The sequence below is a fragment of the Stegastes partitus genome, unplaced genomic scaffold (genome assembly GCF_000690725.1).
Source record: "Stegastes partitus isolate 25-593 unplaced genomic scaffold, Stegastes_partitus-1.0.2 Scaffold647, whole genome shotgun sequence".
NCBI classification, from domain to species: Eukaryota; Metazoa; Chordata; class Actinopteri; family Pomacentridae; genus Stegastes; species Stegastes partitus.
Window position 1 is genome coordinate 69,335 of NW_007578378.1, and position 20,366 is coordinate 89,700.

General features: G+C 41.4%; 2 protein-coding genes across 5 annotated transcripts in view; one reads left to right on the forward strand and one right to left on the reverse strand.

Annotated features, from left to right (window-relative positions):
* LOC103363263 (uncharacterized) overlaps nt 1–2,284 on the forward strand; it is a 3,981-nt gene extending 1,697 nt beyond the window's left edge. Inside the window, exons 2-5 of the mRNA XM_008289944.1 lie at nt 660–806; nt 908–1,012; nt 1,270–1,461; nt 1,585–2,284. Of these exons, the coding sequence (XP_008288166.1) occupies nt 660–806; nt 908–1,012; nt 1,270–1,461; nt 1,585–1,776 (636 nt within the window). The 3' untranslated portion in view covers nt 1,777–2,284. The remainder of the gene's footprint in view (nt 1–659; nt 807–907; nt 1,013–1,269; nt 1,462–1,584) is intronic.
* On the reverse strand, nt 1,875–15,180 carry myo1ca (myosin Ic, paralog a). 4 transcript variants are annotated; one of them, XM_008289943.1, is made up of 32 exons: nt 14,716–15,166; nt 11,580–11,738; nt 11,364–11,479; nt 10,928–11,126; nt 10,723–10,803; nt 10,372–10,551; nt 10,176–10,274; nt 9,727–9,840; nt 9,560–9,631; nt 9,355–9,474; nt 9,161–9,243; nt 8,927–9,032; nt 8,747–8,827; nt 8,552–8,643; nt 8,383–8,477; nt 8,183–8,229; nt 7,962–8,042; nt 7,618–7,723; nt 6,909–7,026; nt 6,138–6,251; nt 5,953–6,029; nt 5,551–5,619; nt 5,092–5,176; nt 4,834–4,993; nt 4,657–4,740; nt 4,465–4,558; nt 4,316–4,371; nt 4,103–4,238; nt 3,050–3,120; nt 2,871–2,968; nt 2,679–2,778; nt 1,875–2,563 (listed from the first exon to the last, which is right to left on the reverse strand). In XM_008289943.1, exons 1-32 carry the CDS (start codon nt 14,731–14,733, stop codon nt 2,537–2,539), a joined length of 3,138 nt encoding a protein of 1,045 aa, XP_008288165.1. In that variant the 5' UTR covers nt 14,734–15,166; the 3' UTR covers nt 1,875–2,536. The 4 variants fall into 4 exon arrangements, with proteins under 4 accessions (XP_008288165.1, XP_008288164.1, XP_008288163.1 ...); XM_008289942.1 differs by lacking the exon at nt 14,716–15,166 and adding an exon at nt 12,768–12,910; XM_008289941.1 differs by having other exon boundaries at nt 4,316–4,558; nt 14,716–15,180.
* Nucleotides 15,181–20,366: the final 5,186 nt, after the last annotated feature.

The window sequence follows — 20,366 nt, forward strand, 5'->3', positions numbered from 1 at the left end:
TCTTTGTGTTGTTAATCTATTCTTAATCTGACTTCATGTCAACAATTGTGAGGCAAGACTGTGATGCTTCTCGTGAATGACAAACGTGTGAACTCAGCAAGAACACTGTTTCACCAGCACCGTGTGACGCAGCTGGAAAAAATGATGAAAGCTTACTTTATTTTCTACTATTATTACTTCTACTTTTATTTTCTACTTCTCTATGAATCTCAAATAGAGCCAGGGAACGTGAAAAAACACTTTCAGCAAAGCAGCTACTCTAATTTGTAGTTTGGAGATTGGAACTTGCAAATTTTTTATTTTTTTAGAAAGACCAAAAAAAAAAAAAAGAGTGGTGTAAATGTTGTCTTCCTTCCACTGTGAAACTGTTGAGAGGAATCGACACACTTCTGTTTTTAAAACATGTGTAAGCAGAAAAACTGTTTGGATGTCATGTGGCAGGGGATTAAAGATAGATGTGGTTTTGGATTTCTGTCAGCAGCATCGATGGCCTTTCTTTCTGACACTAGGTACGGAAAGTGACAGTTCCTATATGTGACTGGATTATTGCGGCAGCTTTGTTTTTTTTTTACAGCCTCAGCAGGTTATACTAGAAAGCAGCAAGACAAGACAGTGATCTGTAAACAGCAGATGATTTACACATCCCAACTCTGTTTCAGATGAATGTTTGCTGGCTGGCTCTCATCCTCCTTTCTGGCACACTGAGCTGTGTGGAGTCCACTGCTCGCCAGAGGAACAAATACAACAACTCCTTTCGTCTCACGAGGTCCACTCGAACCCGTGTGCAGGAGGTGCTGAGGAAATACGTGAGTGGTGCAATCTAACTTCCTGCTTCTTGTGAGTGGACGCTATATTCCTGAACAGTGTTGGAGGTACTGACAGCTCATCGTTTTCTTTATTCTAACAGAAAGAGCACCAGTTGGGGGAAATTGAGAATTTCGAGGACAGAAGCCGACCGTTGAAGGATCTGCCTGTGCTTTCTACAGACTTCTCCGAGTGGCTGCAGCTGGCGGTTCGTATCTGTCCACGTGTTTCAAAACAACTTCAGAGGAAGTTTTCTGAGAAATTCTTTAATTGTCTTGATATTTTTTTTTTCCATTATGGGGAGAAAAAGTGTCTGATGACATACTCAGAAAGCCTGCTCTTACAGAACGTAAAACTTGGAAAAATTTTAAGTGGAATTCCCCTTTTACAGCTTCAAGCATGAGGGGGGGGTTGTGCAATATTTTCATTATGTAATCATGTGCTTGTCTCTTGTTGTGCGTTCAGGACTGGGACCGATTGCATGCTGCTTTCTGGGACATGCAAGCCTACTGGGATAAGCTGGAGTGGAAGAGAACACAGCTGGAGAAGGAGGAGAAAGCGCAGATGGTGGTGCAGGCGACCCAAACCACTTTACCTCAGAGCATCAAGCACATCCAGCTGGACTTAAGGGATCTGATGAACCAAGTCAGCAGTCAGGTATTCACAGTCTTCGTACTGAAAGCCACCAACATGTTGGTCCCCCCCTTTCCTAGCCCACAAACCCACATGTTGCAGGAAGCGACACCGGTTTGATAACATGTATTTCTGTTTCTTCCCCAGATGAGACTAATGAAGAGCTCCTGGATTAAGCCGGTATCTGCTACAGCGCAAACTCCCTCAAACCAAGACAGCAGTCCCAAAAAGTTATGGGACAGCCGAGTGGAGGGTTACGTCATTCTGAAGCATCTAGACCTTTACCTCACCAAGCTGGCAAGAGACTTTCTTCTGCTGGCTTCGAAAACACACTTATGACTCAGAACCGAAACTTAGACAACGCACGCTTGCACAGAAACAAACAAAAAAAAAAAAAAAGGAAGAAAGAGCTGAAGTGACACAGCGTTGAGGAGAAATTTAGAAAAAGTGTTTAATCGGTGCTTTAGTGATGTTGTCAACACTTTCCACGAAGCTGAGTTTAGTGAGTCTGTTTTATTTTTTATTTTTTTACATGAAGTATTACTGTATATTTATGGGCTTTCTTGGGTATTTCCCAGAGTTTCTGTCTTCGCTCTAACTGTAAGTTTGAAATAAGCAGAGACCTGACTTGCCAACATCCTCTTTTTTCCCGCCCACGCCCTCAATGCACTGGACTTTCCAAACACATATTTGCTATTTATTAACATATTTATTATCATGCTATTTATTACAAAGTGGTTTGTTTTATTTCTCTTGGAGATACAGTGTTTTTATGGAGGACATTTTATATTTGGTAGATAAATACTGACGTGTGTGTCTAACAATAAAGAGATGAAGCATTTGGAAATGTGATGGCTTCATGTTTGGAGTTTTTGTCCTTGGTTTTAAATACTTACTGCAACATTGAAGACATTTGTGTTATAATGCAGATGTACAGTATACAAATCAATAATGAATCTTGCCTCTGTTGAGCATCCTGTATATTGTGGTATCATCCTGTCAGCTGCAAACTAACAAATAACAATGAAAACGTCTGAGCGGCAATCCTCCAGTTAGCTAAAAAGGATTACTGTTCATCCGGTTGCTGTTTTCTGTTTCTTCATGTGCCGTTGATCCGAGGGGCGGTCTGAAGAGTGAGATCAGATTGAACACGGTCAGGTGGTCGAACTGTTTTTGATATCAAAACACTGTCTCCCTCCCTGCAGGCTCCCCACATGATATCAGAACAGCCGCTGACTCACCACTAGCAGATGTCCTCGTTTGCCTTTGGCCACCTTCAGCTCTGAACCCCTGATGAAATCAATTATTCCTTCCTTGCCTCGAGCCACAGCAAACCGAATGCTGCGTGCCACATGAGAGGCAACAAACAAACAGAGAAGACGATGAGCTGGTTTGGCAACAACCACCAGAGAAGCAGTCAGACAGAACCTCACCTGCCCGGGTTGATGTTGACGTAGCTGGTCTTGTTGGCCATCATGGCTAGTTTCGTCACCACCTCCATCACATGGCTGCAGTGCAGCACCGCATCGCCCTGAGGGAGACACAGCTGGATTTAGACTAGCTGCGTGTGTGTGCACTTAAAAACAGCTATGACTGCTGTGTCTTGCTGTACCTTCTGTTTATTATCCTCAGTGGGCATGTGCAGAACAAACATCCCGTCGCTGAGAGAGCTCACAGAGATACCTGTTTCAAGAGAAAACTTGGCTTGTACTAACTGAACAAAACAACAAAGTCACAGTGAAACTATTTGTTAATTACTGATTCAGTGTCTGTAACAGTCAGCAGAGACAACTTTCGACAGAATTGCCACTTGGTTGTCATGGATATTTCTGCTGAAGAGTACAGGAAAGGTAGTGATTCAGAGTCTTATGACTGCTGAAGGCCAAAGAAAAAATAACTTGATTCGAAAGCTAAAAACTCTAATAATCCCGCTTTAGGAATAAAACACACACAAATTGAATGAGTTCATTACTTCCCCTGGATTCAAGGACATTACTCATTTACTCAATTTACATTCAAGTGGCAATAGACAGTTTCTTTCGCTGTAAGTCATCATTATGAAGTAAATGTTGATTGCATAATATAAGGCCTACAGAATTATAACATCATCGAGATTTAGATTGGTTCATTTTAAGCTTCCCTAAGAAATTCTGCTACTGGGGATGAAAACTCCAGAGAAAGTTAAGGTTTATGGTGAAAAAACCCAGAGTAACTGTGGAAACTGTCTGGTAAAAGAGAAAAAGTCCCATTGCTGTCAGAGGAAGAGGTGAAATAGGAGACAGAAACTGAGGCACTTTGATGGGCTTCACTCAGTGCAGAGAGCAATGGGACCTGAAGTAATTCAAAACTGATATTCAGCTGGTATTATTTCTGCTAGATCAATAAGAAACAAAACCTATTTATAAATACGTTTACTTTTCCCTTTAACTGGTCATTACTTAAGAGCGTAGCCACGCTGTTCGTGATGGCAGAAAAGTGGTGTTGATTGTAAGAGGTTCTGTGTTGTTGATAGGTGTGAGGCTTTAGGGACAATTTAAAAAAACAAAAAACAATCTAGTCTTTGCAACAGAGCCACTGGGAGGGATGGTTGAAAAGTTGTCTATGGCTGCTTTAATATAAAACCTTTCTCCACTTGTCCAGTTCTTCATTTAGGGCTGGTTTTTACCTCTGAGAGCTGCGTAGTCAATCCTCTGCTTGATCTTGGTCCGGTCCACCAGCACGGCAAAGGTGTTAGTGAGCAGCAGCTGGCGAGGACGAGGCTTGAAACCCCTCCTGTCATACTTTATGACTGAAACACCATACTGAGCAGAACAAAGACATGCATTACTATGAGCCACCATTCATTATTGTGTTTAAAAGAATCCCAAATGAATCCCACCTGCACTTTGTCACTGCCGAGAGTCTGGACGACCTTGAGATTGATTTGCTCACGTTCTGTATAAAGCAAAGAAAAGCCTCTGTGAATGCTTAATGTTTGCTCGTCCATTGTGTTAATGAATGGTAATGAATGCATGTATGAACACGTACCGAGCCTGGAGTCCAAAAACAGCCTTCCAACACTCTGCGGATAACTGTCTTTCTGGTCCTTGAAGATCTCGCTTGCTACAACCTTCTGCATCATCTAGAGGGTTGACAAAAACCAAGCAAGATGAAAAAACTGGCAGAATATTTTTTTTATTCTAAAGCTGAGGGCAGACGTGTCTTCTGCAGTCAGACTACCTGCTTCTTCCATTCAGGCTGGACCCTCCTGCAGTACTTGATGACCATGTTCCGCATGTGCAGCCTGCGCAGGTGCTCGGAGGCCTGCAGGAAACCATGGGATGGACAATGCATGACATCCATTTGTAACTCTGCAGAGATTTACTTAGTGTAGTTGTGTGAATGGGCTGTTCGTACCTCCACAAGGGAGGGAGGAGGCGTCGGCCAGCTTTTATCCAAAACGCTCTTGGGCAGGTTTTTACGTAGGTTCTTGAGGAAGGAGTAGCGAACATGTTCCAGGAAATACTCATTGTCAGGACCGTATTCCTCATGACGGTGGATGAAGCCTTTTATGAACCTGAAAAAAAATAAAAGAAACAAGGAAGGAGATTCACAATAAATGCTAAATTCAAATTAGATACCTAAGTTAACAGTAAGAAAGTGTCACACAAGCACCTGCGTATTAAATCAGCAGCCTGACGACGCCTTTTAGCTCTCCTGCGTGCTTTCATCCCTCGCCACCCCGACTGGATCACTATCACTACACGTAGATACACACACATGCATGTATTAACACCAACTTTTACACTCAGCCAAAGAAAACATCCCAAAGTTAGTACAGCACAGTTTACTGAAACATGAAATCAGCTTAGGCCCGAACAGAAACGTTGGAAAAGTGAAATAAAGCAAAATGCACATATTCCACAGCAGAATAGGCCCACATGTACATAAATGAACAAAGCAGACAGTCTTAATACAACAACGGGAGAAGTCCAGAATCCACATTTATGAGAAGTAAATTAAAATGCATCCAAAAAAATCAAACATATCTAAAATATGTATATCAGCACAATAAAGCTTTATTTATTTCAGACTGCAAGCTGTGAGGCAGTCAACAGTAGGAGGTGCTCTTACCTGCGTGCCTGATGCGTTGGTACTTGGCTCTCTCTCTGTAGCCTCTCCATGATGTCTGCAGGGTCAACGCTGGAACACAAACAAAGGACAGGAAAAGTGAATTCATGCTTTTCCATTTAGATGTTTCACAAGTCCTGATGTTGATGTCCAGCACAGGAACTGATCCATAGTTCAGCCTGAGAGTCATCACACTGGTTAGATATGTTTTTCATTGTGAAGCCAGGTTGGATATTTGCTATAAGCTCAAAAAAAATATTGAATCGTCACCTCTCCTACAGTCTGAACACGTTGCAAGTGTTCTTCACAAAAATAATTTGGATTCAACTGGTAGATACTATTTTCCCTTACAGACATCTTTCCTAATATACCCGTTTCTTTATAATCCTGGCCACTGTTACTTACCTATCTCTGGCTTTTTTGCTTCTAGGGCATCTTCAGTGGTGAAGAGAGTTTTTGGGAAACGGATGAAGATTTTTGATCTGCAGAAAGTAGACAAAAGGTCTGAGCAACACAAATGTACCAACACATTCAGTGGTATTGGACTCAAATCATTGGCAAAATAGTGTCACTCCTAAATAACAAATTACCTGCCCAGTTTGTACTCTTCTGCTTTGTAGCCCAGATGGTTGACCAGTGTGGACACGCCATCTACGAGTCTGCCATGCCAGTTGGGCCACGTCTCAGGACACAGGGGCTTATACCTGCGGTTATTAGCATATAATTACAGGGATCCAGACTGTGACCATTTTTTGAGAGTGTGCAAGTTGAAATTTCAACTGGTCGCATTCGTGCGAATGCATGATGATGACTAAACTGTTTTGGTGTCACTGTAACCAGCGCAGGCAGCTACTGAGTTAACCACAGTGGTGGAAAGTACCACTTTTATAACTTGGCCTGTAGTATTTATACTTAAACTGCAGTCTTCTCATGAAATGTGAAGCGCACCTGCATTCACTATGAGCGGAACAGTGCATGTAGGTGCGCTCCACACTCTACAATAAAATTACTCGGTTTCATCTCGGACAAATCTGACACTAGAACGGCCCAGTTTAGCTGTTTCCAAGTATTTTTCGGTCACACACCTGTCTGAGCACACTGCAGCCACCTAGCAGCAGCTACCACAGCCTGCAATGTAGGGTGTTTAGGGGACATCTGTAAATTGTAGCATCTATTGACAAGCAGATGTTCAGCAAGTGATGTGTTTTGCCTTTGACAAGGTGGGAGGTGCGACGAGAAAAGGAAGTTGGTCGCACCGGTGCTACCAGTGAAACAGTTAGTCTGAAGCCCTGAGCTATAATCACGGAAGGCTGAACATAATGAACAGTGGCTGTAAACCAATCAGAAAGAAGGTCAGTCACCTCTGGAGGAAGGCTTCAAAGCGACGACGATAAGCAAAGCCAGCTCTTCTGACCCTCAGATTTTCCATTAGGCCCAGGTACTTCACCTGGTGTCTGACCAGAACTTCATCAAACCTTCCTACAGGGAGACAATGACACACTTAAGGCAATGTTTATGAGATACAAACAATAGTACAAAGTATCGACTAATTACATGGAATAAGTGAGTGAGGTTTTTACTTACCTCACATAAAAAAACAACAACAAGGTTATCATTCATGCTATCTGTATTATCACAGATCTGCCTTTCATTCTAATTATCTTCTTTTAATAAGTGCTTTTTTAAATTTAGTGATAAACTTTGCTTTCTAATCATATCCAAATTGTTCCTCAGTCATTAACACTGAAATGCTTCAGACGCTTTTATTGTGACACATCTGCAGCAGTTGAGTATCCACAGCGTAAATCATTAAGAGAAAGTATAATAAACAATCAATCACATGTAACTAATTAGTCAGTGAGTGACAACAACCTTGATAACAACTGATAACACTGCAGAAGTTTGATTTCTGTTTACACTGTTGTAGTACAGGCAACCTCTTTATTTACCCCATTTTTTCTTTGTAGTTTATTACAATCTACCTTCATTTCTTTGTCGCCGTATTTGAAATGTGGACATTATCTCACAGATTTTATATGAGAGTTCATGTAACAAGATGTTAAAGTGTACCTGGTTGCTTGGCATCATTAGGTTTGATACAGCGCACGTAGGATGGCTCTTTAGACATGAGGATCTCCATAAGTTTCATCAGGCTGTTTTTAAACTGAGTTGCAGCCTAAAAGACAAATAAAAGGAAATGAAACTATGGGAAAATCTTTGCATATTTATGTCTATGTGACACATTTTAAAAGACAATAAGAGAGAGAGAGCACTCATAAGTGTGTGTATTATCACTCTCTTTAAACAAACAGTTTAAACAGCTTTGGTTTAAACGCACACCTAAAAAATGAACAAAAAAAATAGCTAGAAAAAAAAAAGGACTGGCATGGAGAAAAAGCGGGAATGGTCCTCACCATCTCTGGGCGTTTCTGGTCTATCACTTCCTCTCTGCGGAAGCAGTGACTCAGGATCTGGTTGTCTGACTGGCACATGACCTGAACAGCGACCAAACCACACAACCACATGTCAACACATCACACCCCTCTTTTCCTCTTCAATCAAGCAACGCTAGTAAACACAGCGGTTTTTAAAGGTCGCAGCCAAGCTCTGCCGTGTCCATTTTCATTATCCTCACCTCTTTCAGGTTCCTGTTCAGCAAATCATTGTTCTTGTCCAGGAAACCTGAAAGAGTTTGTCATTGAGGAATCAGTGGGTTGTGGGCTATGCTCTCTAATAAATGTCACCTTTCAAAAAGAAACACATGCTCCGATGCATGATTTTAAATAGTCAACTGATTGATCTATTAATAAATTACAGCAACAAATGACAGCTTACCATTGACATTGTAGTTGACCTCTCCTGCATAGTGTAGCAGCCTGAACTCCTCCCTACTCACTATCCTGCGAGTTTTTCCATTTGCCAACTTGTGCCTGAAAGATACACGCACACCGATGACAAACACACATTGGCCAGAAAAAAATATTTTATATAACATGATCCTTACGTGATAAAATGGGGATGGTTGCCCACTGTGTCCTCCAACTTCTCTAAAAAGGAGACATCACAAGTCTCTCCAGGTCTTAGACACTCCTCATCCTGGAAGACAGCCATCGTATTACACTTAAAAAACTGAGACAGAGGGACATATAACACCAGAAAGACAGCCACACACATGTAAACTGGCAGTTGTTTTACACACCAGGATGGAAATGATGCCTTTGTGCTTCTCCTCTATCAGGTCACAAATGATCTTGTTGTCAAAGTACTGCACTGTCTCCCACTACAATTTAAAGGGCAACAATGTTATGTTAACATAAAAATATAAATATCAATTATTATATTAAACGCATTTGTTTTGACAACCAATAAATGGACTCACTGCAATGCCCTCTGTCTCGTACTCCTCCTGCTCAGACCGGAGGGTGAGCTCAATAAACAGCTGCTGGAGCTTCTCATTGCAGTAGTTGATGCAGAACTGCTCAAAACTGTAAACAGAAATACAGGAAATGACTCCTAATGCATGCTTTAGATACAAAACACGACGCAACTGACAAAGAAGGAAAAAAAAGTAGATTAAAGTGCGACAGAAAGGGAGCAATTATCTACCTCATACCTATTCTGCTGTAGGACCTCAAAGCCGTAGATATCTAGAAGCCCTATAACTGAGGAGCCTTTGCTGCTGTGGTAGATTTCTTCCTGCATGACACAAAGTACACATCATGCAATCAGTGGTAAAGCACAAGAACAGCCCCACAACATGATAATGGAATTTCTGTACTGTCTTTGCTATAAGAGCTGATACTGCACCTTCAGAGCCAGAGACTGGTTGATCTTCTCCACCAACCAGGTGAAGGTCCGACCATACACAGCCTTGGCTAAGGCGTCACGGGCAGACACTGCTTGCTCATAAGTTAACGGGCTGATCATCTGCAACACACAAACACACGTATGACACAAATGAAAATCAACACAACAACAACTAAAAGCGGAGTAAGGACGAGCTGAAAATCACCTCCTCTCCTTTGGCAGTGAGTTTCTTGTGAGTGAGTGCCTCCCTGAGGGCTGAACCATCAACACCCAGCAGCTGCAAAACAACAACACATCTGTTCTCGGTGATGCTGTTCTGCGGGTGTTTGTGCATATCTGAACACCCAATAATACTAATGGAACAGTTCTGACCTTCGCAAGATTTGATGTCTGGGTCTCAGTGGTGATATAAGTTTCTCCTTCCTCCCCTTCCCCAAACTGAATGTTCCCCAGATGGAGAACGCTGGCGATGACATTCAGCAATTTCTGAGGTCAGACACAGGACAAACAGCTGACAACAACCTCATAGATGAACTATCTGTTTTTTAAATGCTTGTTTCATGATAAGAAATGTGATGTTTGAAATGTTTAAATGTCACACAATGAACAGTGAACAGAGTCAAGACTGAAAATACTTTCCCCAACATAATGGAAGCTGTCAGAACGTTGCTCTTGGATTCATTCCAGCGACTCTACAGTGTAACTCGTTCCACTTAAATGTGGTAAATGTGGTGAACCAGAGAGCATAAGTGAAAAACAAAACAGCAGCACTGTAGCCTGCATATGGGCAAGTGTTAGTCAACACTGGGACAGTTACTGACCTGCACTTCTTCCTCTGTGAAGCCAATAACAGGCAGGGCCTTCATCACAGCTTTCCAATTATTCTTGTCACTAATGGAGCTGACTCTGGGACAGTTGCCCTGAACAAGACAATTAAAAATGACATCATAACTGATGATACAATTTTATTGACCTGGGTTTGTAAACAAGTAATTAATCAAACTGCACCACACCTACCTTGACCAGATAGCGGTAGTTCTGAGGGTTTCTCTCCAGGTCCAGTGTGTTGAGCAGGTCATCGTCCCCTCCGTCCAGAAGCTGATAGAAGATGTGGAAGTTTCTTTCACCGTGGTTCTGGTGGACCACGCGGGATTTCTCCAGCAGGTAGTTCAGGATATGACCACCCACTGGTGCACCCTTGGAGATGTTACGCAAAAACAAGAGAGTATATAGCAAAGCATGTTTAAAATTCTAGATGTTTTTGAGCTGCTATCCAACATATAACTCTACTAAATATGATGCCATCACTGTGGTGTGCACAGCTGTGATTTCTATTTAGTATAAAGACGCCAAGAAGGAAGTGTTTACCCTGAAGTCAAACTGGACATCCATGTATTTCCCAAAGCGGCTGGAGTTGTCATTCCTAAGTGTTTTGGCGTTGCCGAATGCCTTTGAGAAGGAAAAGAGCCAAAAAATTAGAGAGAGGAAGCGAAATTAAAAGACACAATGCAATAACAAAATCCCACAATCAAGAGTAATCATGTATTGTGGACACTGGCTGTTCAGTTTGTACCTCCAGAACAGGGTTAGACTGCAGCAGGCGGTCACCGAGGATAGCCATGTGATCATTAGTGGGGCAGGTGACAGCATAGTAGAGGAGGATCTTCTTGGAGGCCTCGGTTTTACCTGCTCCACTCTCACCTGATATGAGAATACACTGGTCCTTCCTCTCGGTCCGCATCGCCCGGTAGGTGTTGTCTGACAGTGCATAGCTGAAGGAAAACACGAGAGCAGCATCAGCTACTGATCAACATACAGCTGAATATGGTGTTGAAGTGCAGTTACACAAACACCACTGCACTTTGTTCATTTGTAGCTTTTTGTTCGTTATTTATTTTTTTTATAACAAAAGTATTTTTCTCTACAAACCGTATGATTCCATATAAGTCCTACACACAGAGTGAGTGAAACATAAATCACAAATGTCTGAGGATTATGGAATGACTCACATGTGCGGCGATATTTCATAGAAGCTGACCCCTCTGTAACGTTCCATCTGCTGCTTGGAGTAAATCTCCAGCTCTTTGTAAGGGTTCACTGACACCAACACGGAGCCAATATATGTCTGAGCCAAAACATTAGGAGAACAGACACCAAGGTCAAATCATGTCACACCACACCAACTCAAATGTTGTGAAACATATGAGGAAAATTGGCTTTATTACATAGATGAGGTTTTCTCTGAAGCGTCGCCGGAGGTTCTCTATGAAAGCTGCCTCACTGTTGTAGTTCTCCAGCAGGACAAAGTCCTGCACCCCGACCCTGTCCCGGGCGGTCAGAGCGCTCTCCATCACCAGGCGCACCCTGCCTTCAACATCCACCTCCTACACAGAGAAGCACGTCACTGTTATTCATGTTACAGGTTTAAAACAACAGACCATGAAGAAATGAAAATACCATTATACATTTACCTGACAGATTTAAAGATTTAGTTTAAGACCTGACAATATTAATTGCATAGGCTCTGATAATATTCTACATATAATGCTAAATATTTCATGTAATACAAATTTACCTGACCCATTTAAATAGTAAGTTTAAGACCCTGCATTCTCATACAAATTCACCTGAGTTGTTTAATATCAAGGAGGAGACAGGATTTAACAGATTTGTATACATTTTTTTCATCAGTCTGTTAATTCTGTAAATGAGAGTAAATAGATGAATGTGAGTTGTCCTGCATTCATGAAGGGCTTTAAATTTTAAAACTATCTTTTGTTCTTTCTAGTAATCGTCCTATTGGTGTAATTACACTCTGATGACAAGCAGAGGGCACAGAAGAGCTTCCTTAGTCACCCATAGCATGCTACATTCAACCAGTTACGAACAAAATAACATCTGATGCTCCAGATTACAATAATTTCCACATAACATTTTACATTGTAGAATCCAGTTATGAAGAGAAACAATACTTATGACAAGAATACTCTAAATATCAGGGAAATGACTGAAGACTAACTGACCAGAAACACCAAAAACAGCCCTCTGGAAACACACAAAGTAAAAACAGTTCCACTGAACCTTGCCAAGATTAAACAATGAAGACATTTAAGGAGTCTAAATGATAAACAGACAGGATGGGCTCCTCTATTATGTGATAGTGAGATAGTGTATTATGATGTATGTACAGTACAAACACTTCTATATCACTAGACAGGGTTAAACCAGTGCCACGGGGAAGATGTGTGTACATGTCAACCCCGCTGTGATGGCAAACATCAGAGCGCAGACAGGAAAGAATTAGCAGACGGCGTAGTGAAATTCTCACACATGCCCTAGAGCTAGATATTACCAATGAACAGGCATGCATATGCACAGACAAAGAGATAAAAATGTCAGTAGTTGTTACTTACTGATGATAAATATCCCGGCATGGATTTGGTGTGTAATCAATGCGCTACACCCCAGTTAAACCAGCAGCACTCTATCTCCAGTATCAAAGGCTCATTTATAAGAGAAGCCCTTGTGTTTCGCATTCATAAGAAACAAGCAGAAAGTGGAACAAAGGGAATAGACTTCCACAGGACTTCTGTTTTTCTTGAATGCAAGAGCCTCTCAAGGGTCTCATTTGGCTGGTTAATGCCGCTAAAAGGTCATTATCTCTGAACACATGATGCAGGAAAATCCTTAAAAAAACAAGAGGACAACAGTGGAAGATAGCCAAGAAGTGCACGTAAAGGAAAGTCACCGGACACTTCCACTGCAGCCCCTCCTCTCTACTTCACCTAAGAGCATTGTGCTCCCGCTTGCAGGTGGGCTTCCTACAGATAGTTATTACAGTTCACGGTCACATTTTCCAGAGGATATATGTAAGGCATGTTAGGGTCAGGGTTGGAGCAGACGTTCACTGGATGCCACAAAATGTTTTTGCACAACGAGTCAATTCAGGTTTTCGGTAATGATATCTATAAGAGGAAAAAAAAGCAATTCAAACACTAAATTATCCTTACACTGCTGTGAAGCTGCACACGATTACAACGTTTTCAATAATTCTTTGATGGTTTGTTAACGTTCAATGACATGCAGTTATATACAGCACTGAGAAGTTGTAGAGGATTGCTGACTTCATTTAGACTTGTTTTGTTTTGCTTCAATGAGTGCATGTAGAAGCAGCTTGTCACATATAGCGTCTAGAAGCTCAAGGTGGAACTTAAAAGCACCTCAGTGTGTTCAGCACACACATCAACCTTCCTTAGTGGATGACACTGGCCAGAACTACCTGGCTCTGAACTTCAACAGACACATTTGGACTGAAGTTTTCATTCCATCTTCCTCAGATCTCCTGCCTTTTAAGTTCATCTGTGATGTACAGTAGCTGCTGTGCTAACAGTACCTGTGCAGTGTCCATCGTTAACATGCCTTAAAGCATCAAATGTACTCATTAATTTGGTGCAGTGTTACAAACAGGAGCAACAAAATGCTCCATTTTCTTGTTTTCATTTACCAGTCATGAGTTTTACTTTTTACTTTCATTCCAGGAATTGTATTAAACACAGCACGTGTTACAAAGTCACTGTTAGTGATGAGAAGCCTCATCCAATACACTGCTGCGCTTCCAAAACAGAAACACTCCTACTGCTGGTGTTATCTTGAAGCATGTGAAAGCCATTTCTATGAAGACACTGTGGCAGAGATGCACTAAGGGCCAGAGGTGTGGGGTGAAGATTAAACCAGAATACAACATAATCCTTGCAGCTTTGTTTTCAGTTAACTGACCAGAGGTCGGCTTGTTACAGCAGTGAGTCTAATCTTGCTGACGGTGCTCAAGTGCTTCATGTGGGATTTGACTCCGAGTATCAGGGAGCTTCGGTGAAATCTGCAGGTTTGTAGGTGCGGCGGCAGTGACAGCTAGAGAGGAGTTTAGCGGTGGGACTTGGCTCTTGGCCTCATGACTAAGCTCTGCTGGGCCGACTACATTCAGATTGTCTTCCTTATAAGGCATGCCCCACCACTCTGTCCCAGGGCGAGCTGCTCTGGTACCACAGCTGGCTCACTACCACTCATGTGCCAGTAATGGATATGGTGGAAAAATACCAAACTTAACCTCTTCAGGCTGCTTGAGTTTAAGCTTAAACAAAAAACCAAAATACACACTGACTCACAGACAGGAAAGAAAAACCCTCCAAGTGACTCATTGTTCTGTTTTGCTTTTCCCCCTCTGGTGTCTCCATGGGCGAGAGAGTGAACTGGTTGATCGGATCTAATGCTTTATTGTGTAAGTACAGACAATGCACAAACACAAGTCGGTGAACAGCGATACACATGAAAACACAGCAAAGAGCATCATGACACTCAGCTTACCCTGCCTTGGTACCTCATCCTGTCCTGTTGTTGCTGGAAGAAGGCTGAACTGGTGGTTCCCCTTCAGGCTGGTGCTCCTCCTCCTGTGTCAAACAGACTTCTCAGCTGCAGCTTCTCTTCCACCTTTGCCCATGGGCAATGCAATTAGGCAACTTAACCTCTCTCCTCTCAGTCACTTTCGCTCAGCCTCGGTCTCCTTCTCTGAGTCTTTCCTCCCCTTTGCCTCACTCCCCTGTGAGGACGAAGCACATACACTTAGGCCAAACCACGAACAGTTCCTCTTCTTTATACCTTCAATTCATCTTCCCTATGACAGGTCAAAGTAGATGACCGCCTCTCCACCAGTCCTTCTGCTTCACTCTCAACTCTCCTGCATGAAACAAGGGCAGGAACTCCACTTACACGTCACACTGAAAGAAGAAAAAAAAAAAAAAAAAAGTCAAGGGAAAGTATGCTGTTGGATAATGAGAAAAAAAAAGAGCCAGGCAAACAGAGAGCGGAGAGGGTTTGGAAAATGTTGCTAAGATCCCCAAACTACAAACATGTAATCACTCTGCAGCTATAAAAAATGGCAACAAAAAAAAAGAAAAAAGAAAAACAGAAATCACATGATGAGATCTCAGTACATTCTTTCTTTCTTTCCTCCCTCCCTGTTTAGTTTGCTCCCTCCCTTTTTCTCCCACAAGCTGAGACAGATTCACATGGGATGTGAGTTATGGAAGTGTTTCACCAGCAAGACTGCCTGTCTCCTTGTGGCTGTCTTCCACCGTTGACGAAATAACTTACGCCATCGCTGAAATCTCACTCTGCAGATATGATTTTTGTCTGCAGCGTTATATTCCCCATGTGTTTGGTTTCCACGGCAACAGTCACAACGTAGCAAATTCTAACTTTTAACACAGCAATTTGACGAAAGTCCCATCTGCAGGCATGGGTTTTCACATTCTGCTTTTAATGGGTTCCTCCCAACGCTAGGCATTTTTGGGGGAGTGCATTTAAGGCCACATCACCTTTCTCATAGAACAGCACCCTCCTCTGGTCTTACTCTCCTCATCCGTCCTCTTACTTTACTTTCCCTCGCTGTGTCTCCACGCCTCGCTCACTTTCCCGTGCCAGCATCATCAAATATCCAGCACTGAGGAATCTGAATAATGCTACCCAGATGGAGAAAGTTACTTTCTCACTCTCTGGCTGCATTAGTAGTTTTCAAGGGAGGAGGGAAAAAAAAAAATCTCCATGCTGCACCCTCCCTCCCACTCCCGCCAAGATGTAATGTGCACAAATAGGTAAAATACTGAAAGGATCTTACACCGACTGGTGCCGCTCAAGATCTTATTTTGGTGTACCGCCTTTACCTATCTGAAGAAGCAATCCTATCAGGTCTACCCTATGATCTTACACAATTTTCTCTTTGAAATGTAGCCTCCATGCCTCCTTTGTTGCCTAATTTTCTCACGGTGTTCCCCCTAAATTGTATGTCTATTCACTTGCATTACCTCAAATGATCCGTCACTGCAGGTCAGCTTTATATGGAGAGCAAAAATCAAAGGAAGCTTGTACAATGAGCTGATAGTTGATCATTTAGCTGCCCCATAAAACTAACTAGAGCATAATGGAGGGTATTGTTGTGTTCCCCTGTCAAAGCCAAACAGTGCAGAGTGGAAACATTCTGGAAAAGTGGTTATGTAGTTTGTAGATGATGTTTTCTGATGTACACTAATTTTCTCTTTAAATGCTTCTGAGATAACGTGAAAACCAAAGCCTGCTTCAAAAATGTGATTACTGTTGGGGCTAATTAAAAAGTGAGTATGTTGAGTAAGAAGTATATTTCCACAGGAGCACCATGTGTCTGGCTCAGGCGCTCACCTGTGCTGCTTCAGACTCTGGTTTCCTTCATCATTTGGGCATTGACCTTATTCTGGACTGTTACTTGGAAAAAATGGCGAGGACGAACCAGACAGAAAGCTCCTCCACCACAGGAAGATGAAGATCCCTGGAAGCAACCAGAATTTATTCAGCATCCCCTGCATATTTTTCTCTCAGAAAGGTGTCATTTAAACTCCAGTCTCCAAAGATTAGGCCTGTTTGAGTGTCTCTTAAGTCTGAACTACACCTCTGAGTAGTTCATGAGACAAAAGCCCATTGAAAGTTTTCTTACTACACACACAGTCATCTCAGACAGAATATGCAATAAAAAGACTGCTAGCAGCATTTTTACATAGAATGCAAAACCACCTCCATGTGGAAAACATGAGGGTGCTCTCCTAACACATCTGGTTTTCCTGCTCTGCACACATTAGAGCATCTAGTATGAACCACACTGCCAGCAAAAAGATACCAGGCATTTCAAAAGAAACTACAGTTTCTTTGTAAAGTCCATCCTCATCACCTAAGATGTGTTATTTTCCAGCTGAGTTGTTTTTCAATCATTGTTCCTATCTTTGTTTAGCAGTTCCTGTAAGAAGGACTTCCTTCCTAGCTGTTTCCTGATGTTCAGGGTCTTCCTCCACGAACATTGGTTTGTACTTGATTCTAATCTGACACATACCTTTAGGAATTCTTTGTCATACCTCCCATATTTGCACAATATATACTTACAAATACAGGTAACCCAGTGTTTGATGAACTGCAATCTAACTGACTAACATATATCTGTCACGACAGAGCTGATTTAAAATAACTTCCTCATACAGGGCACACCCATGTACTGTTCACCTCAACTGTCCCTACACACACTTCTGTCTTTAAAAAACACATTTACAATTTTGTTAAACACTCGTCTCAAAAATTAGCAAAGCATCTCAAAAGCAAGTCAAGCATGTCTCTCTATCAACAATTTCTTTTTAGCAACAACCCTTTTGCCTGAGTTAAATTCCACATAATCACATTATAAACTCAAATCTAATTCTGAACATCTGACATAACATGGAAGAAATCCAGAGAGCCCAGCAGAGCCCTCTTGTCATGAGCTGCCTTCGTGTGCACACATAATATTTTGGTCTCATTTTGTATTCAAATTGCTATGGTATTCTTATTAAATTAAACAATGAATCACAGAGGAATGGTGACTTATTTGGGTGGAGTGAAAAATGGGCTGTTTCTCGCCCTTTTTTCTTCCAGTATTCTCTCTCTATCACACACACACACACTTCACTGACTTCTTATGTGACCAAATAAATTGAATAGGTGGTATCAGATATAATCTTCAGCACACATCCAGCTCATCTAAATTCCATGCTAGCCTTTTTTCAGTCTGTTGATGCCTTTCGTTCCCATCTTTCACACTTAATGTCGCATTTTTCACGCGTTACTGCAGAGCTATTATGAAGCTGACTAAAAAGGGAGACTATTTAAATGTTGCCCGTGTCGCCGAACTTTTTTTGGTTATTATTTCCTCGGTAGAGACGCCTATTGTCCATCTGTGCTGAGCTCCTTCAGCACCCATCTGCTGTCCCTTTCACCCCGTCCTCACCTCCACCACCTCTCATCCCCCAGATCCCTGTTACACCACAAAGGCTACTTTATAAAATGACCAAGGTGTAAAAGAAAACCCCATGAATAAACATGCTGTGGAAACACAATCGTATACAAACTCACAGGAATACAGAAACACAAATGGAAACATATCTATTGGGGGATTTAGTGATCTGAAGTGTGTGGATTGTTAACTATGGTTGGTATTAAGGAAAGTCAATACAAGGAAGAAGTCTGAGTTCAGTAATGCAACCTCTGTAGCATGAGCACTAGGACAATAACAAGTAGGAGCTTATCACGATATCAGCTCCTCTTGATGTTCAGGATTTTTCGGAAGGCTTAGGGCTCTGCCTAGTGGTCGCAACTTCAATTACACTGAACTGGCTCCTAAAATATTTGTGCAAAAGAGGAGGATTACCTTTATGTTTGGTTCCTAGAAAGTGAAACTTGATGAGACATGCTCAGATTCCCATTGTATAGCAATCCAGTTCATTGCAGGATAATTATAAAAGCATTTTCAGAACTCTAAAAGTTCAGAAGTTCTATTTGTTTTCCCTCAGCAGAACTTAGTATTACTTGCAACACTGCTGAGGAAAAATTAGAATTGAAATGTGGTACATATATGACCAAAACAAACAACAAAACAGAATGCATCCATATCCACCCATCCATTTAAATGTAATGCATATCAGTAACATACCACAAACACATACATACAGTACACACACACATATATGCATACCTGGTTTCACTCTATAATCAGAGTGAACATGTCAGTCCTCCATGTCGTCCAGAAGCAGACTGATGGTGGCCTCACTTTCAATTAACTGTGCAGCTGAAGGTGAAGCTTGCAGGTGACGATTCATTGCAAGGATGACTTACAAAAAAAAACATTAAAAATGTTCATAGAGGGTAAAAACTGCGACCGCATGAAACTTTCACTGCAAATGCGATATAAAAGGTCAGTCAGCTTGCAGCCTATAAATCCACTAGGAGGCGGCAATGCTAAAGTTAATAGTCTGCCAAAAGTAATCAGATATGATGCTGATGACTGATGCCAGCCTCTGTCGAAAGTGGAGGAGCTGCTATGTGAACCTGTACAGACCAGCTCATCAGCGTATATATAGAGTAGACTATAGGGACGCACTTTAATTGCTTGCCAGTACATTTCTATTGAAGTGATTTTTTTTTTCTTTCCTTTTTTTTTTGCTTTGGATCTTTGGGAAACTCTCAAGGGCCCCTCAGTCCCATCTGTTTGTGTGTTCACAGTGAGATCTGTTTGTAATATGATACATACTGTATGCACTGTACTGAAAGTTGTTTTTTTTAATGCATTTTCATCACTTACAGTTAAAGACTGCTAACATGTAGGGTTGTGTTACAATAACAACACATTTGTTGTCTGATACTCAGTGTGTAGCTGTGGTCAGGCCTAACTTATCCTTGTTTGTGTTGCCTTTAAGTGTCACAATGGTCAAATGATGCCACTAAATTCCTTTTTTTCTAATGAGACACAGTTTCTGAAAAAAAAGTAAATACATTTTGTATTTTTAAAAATAGATCAACAGTTTAAGTGGTTAATGAGTTGCTAGGTGGGCAAGGTTTTGGAGAAATTTCTAGATTAGCAATTAAAGCAGATGGGGCTGAAAGGATGGAGACGGATTTGTGTGCAGTACATTAAATGCAACTCATATTTATGCTAGCTAGAGTTAGCTTCCAAGCTAAAAAAAAACTCTAGCTAGCAAAAGCTAACACTAACTTAATGCTAATGCTAGCGAGAGTCTTTGAAAAGTTGCTCTATTATGGATACCAACAGTTAGCTTCTAAGCTAAATGACGTTGGTTTATTATAGAGATAACACAAAATGTAAAAAAAAATATACACATTAACTACTTATAACTGTTGGTAAGGATAAGTAGACGTTGGCAACTTTTTTTAAAAAAAACTCTAGCTAGAAAAAGCTAACATTAACTTAATGCTAATGCTAGCTTGAGTCTTTAAAAAGTTGCTCTATACCAACAGTTAGCTTCCAAGCTAAATGACGTTGGTTTATTATAGAGATAACACAAAATGTAAAAAATATACACATTAACTACTTCTAACTGTTGGTAAGGATAAGTAGACGTTAGCAACTTTTTAAAAAAACTCTAGCTAGCAAAAGCTAACATTAACTTAAT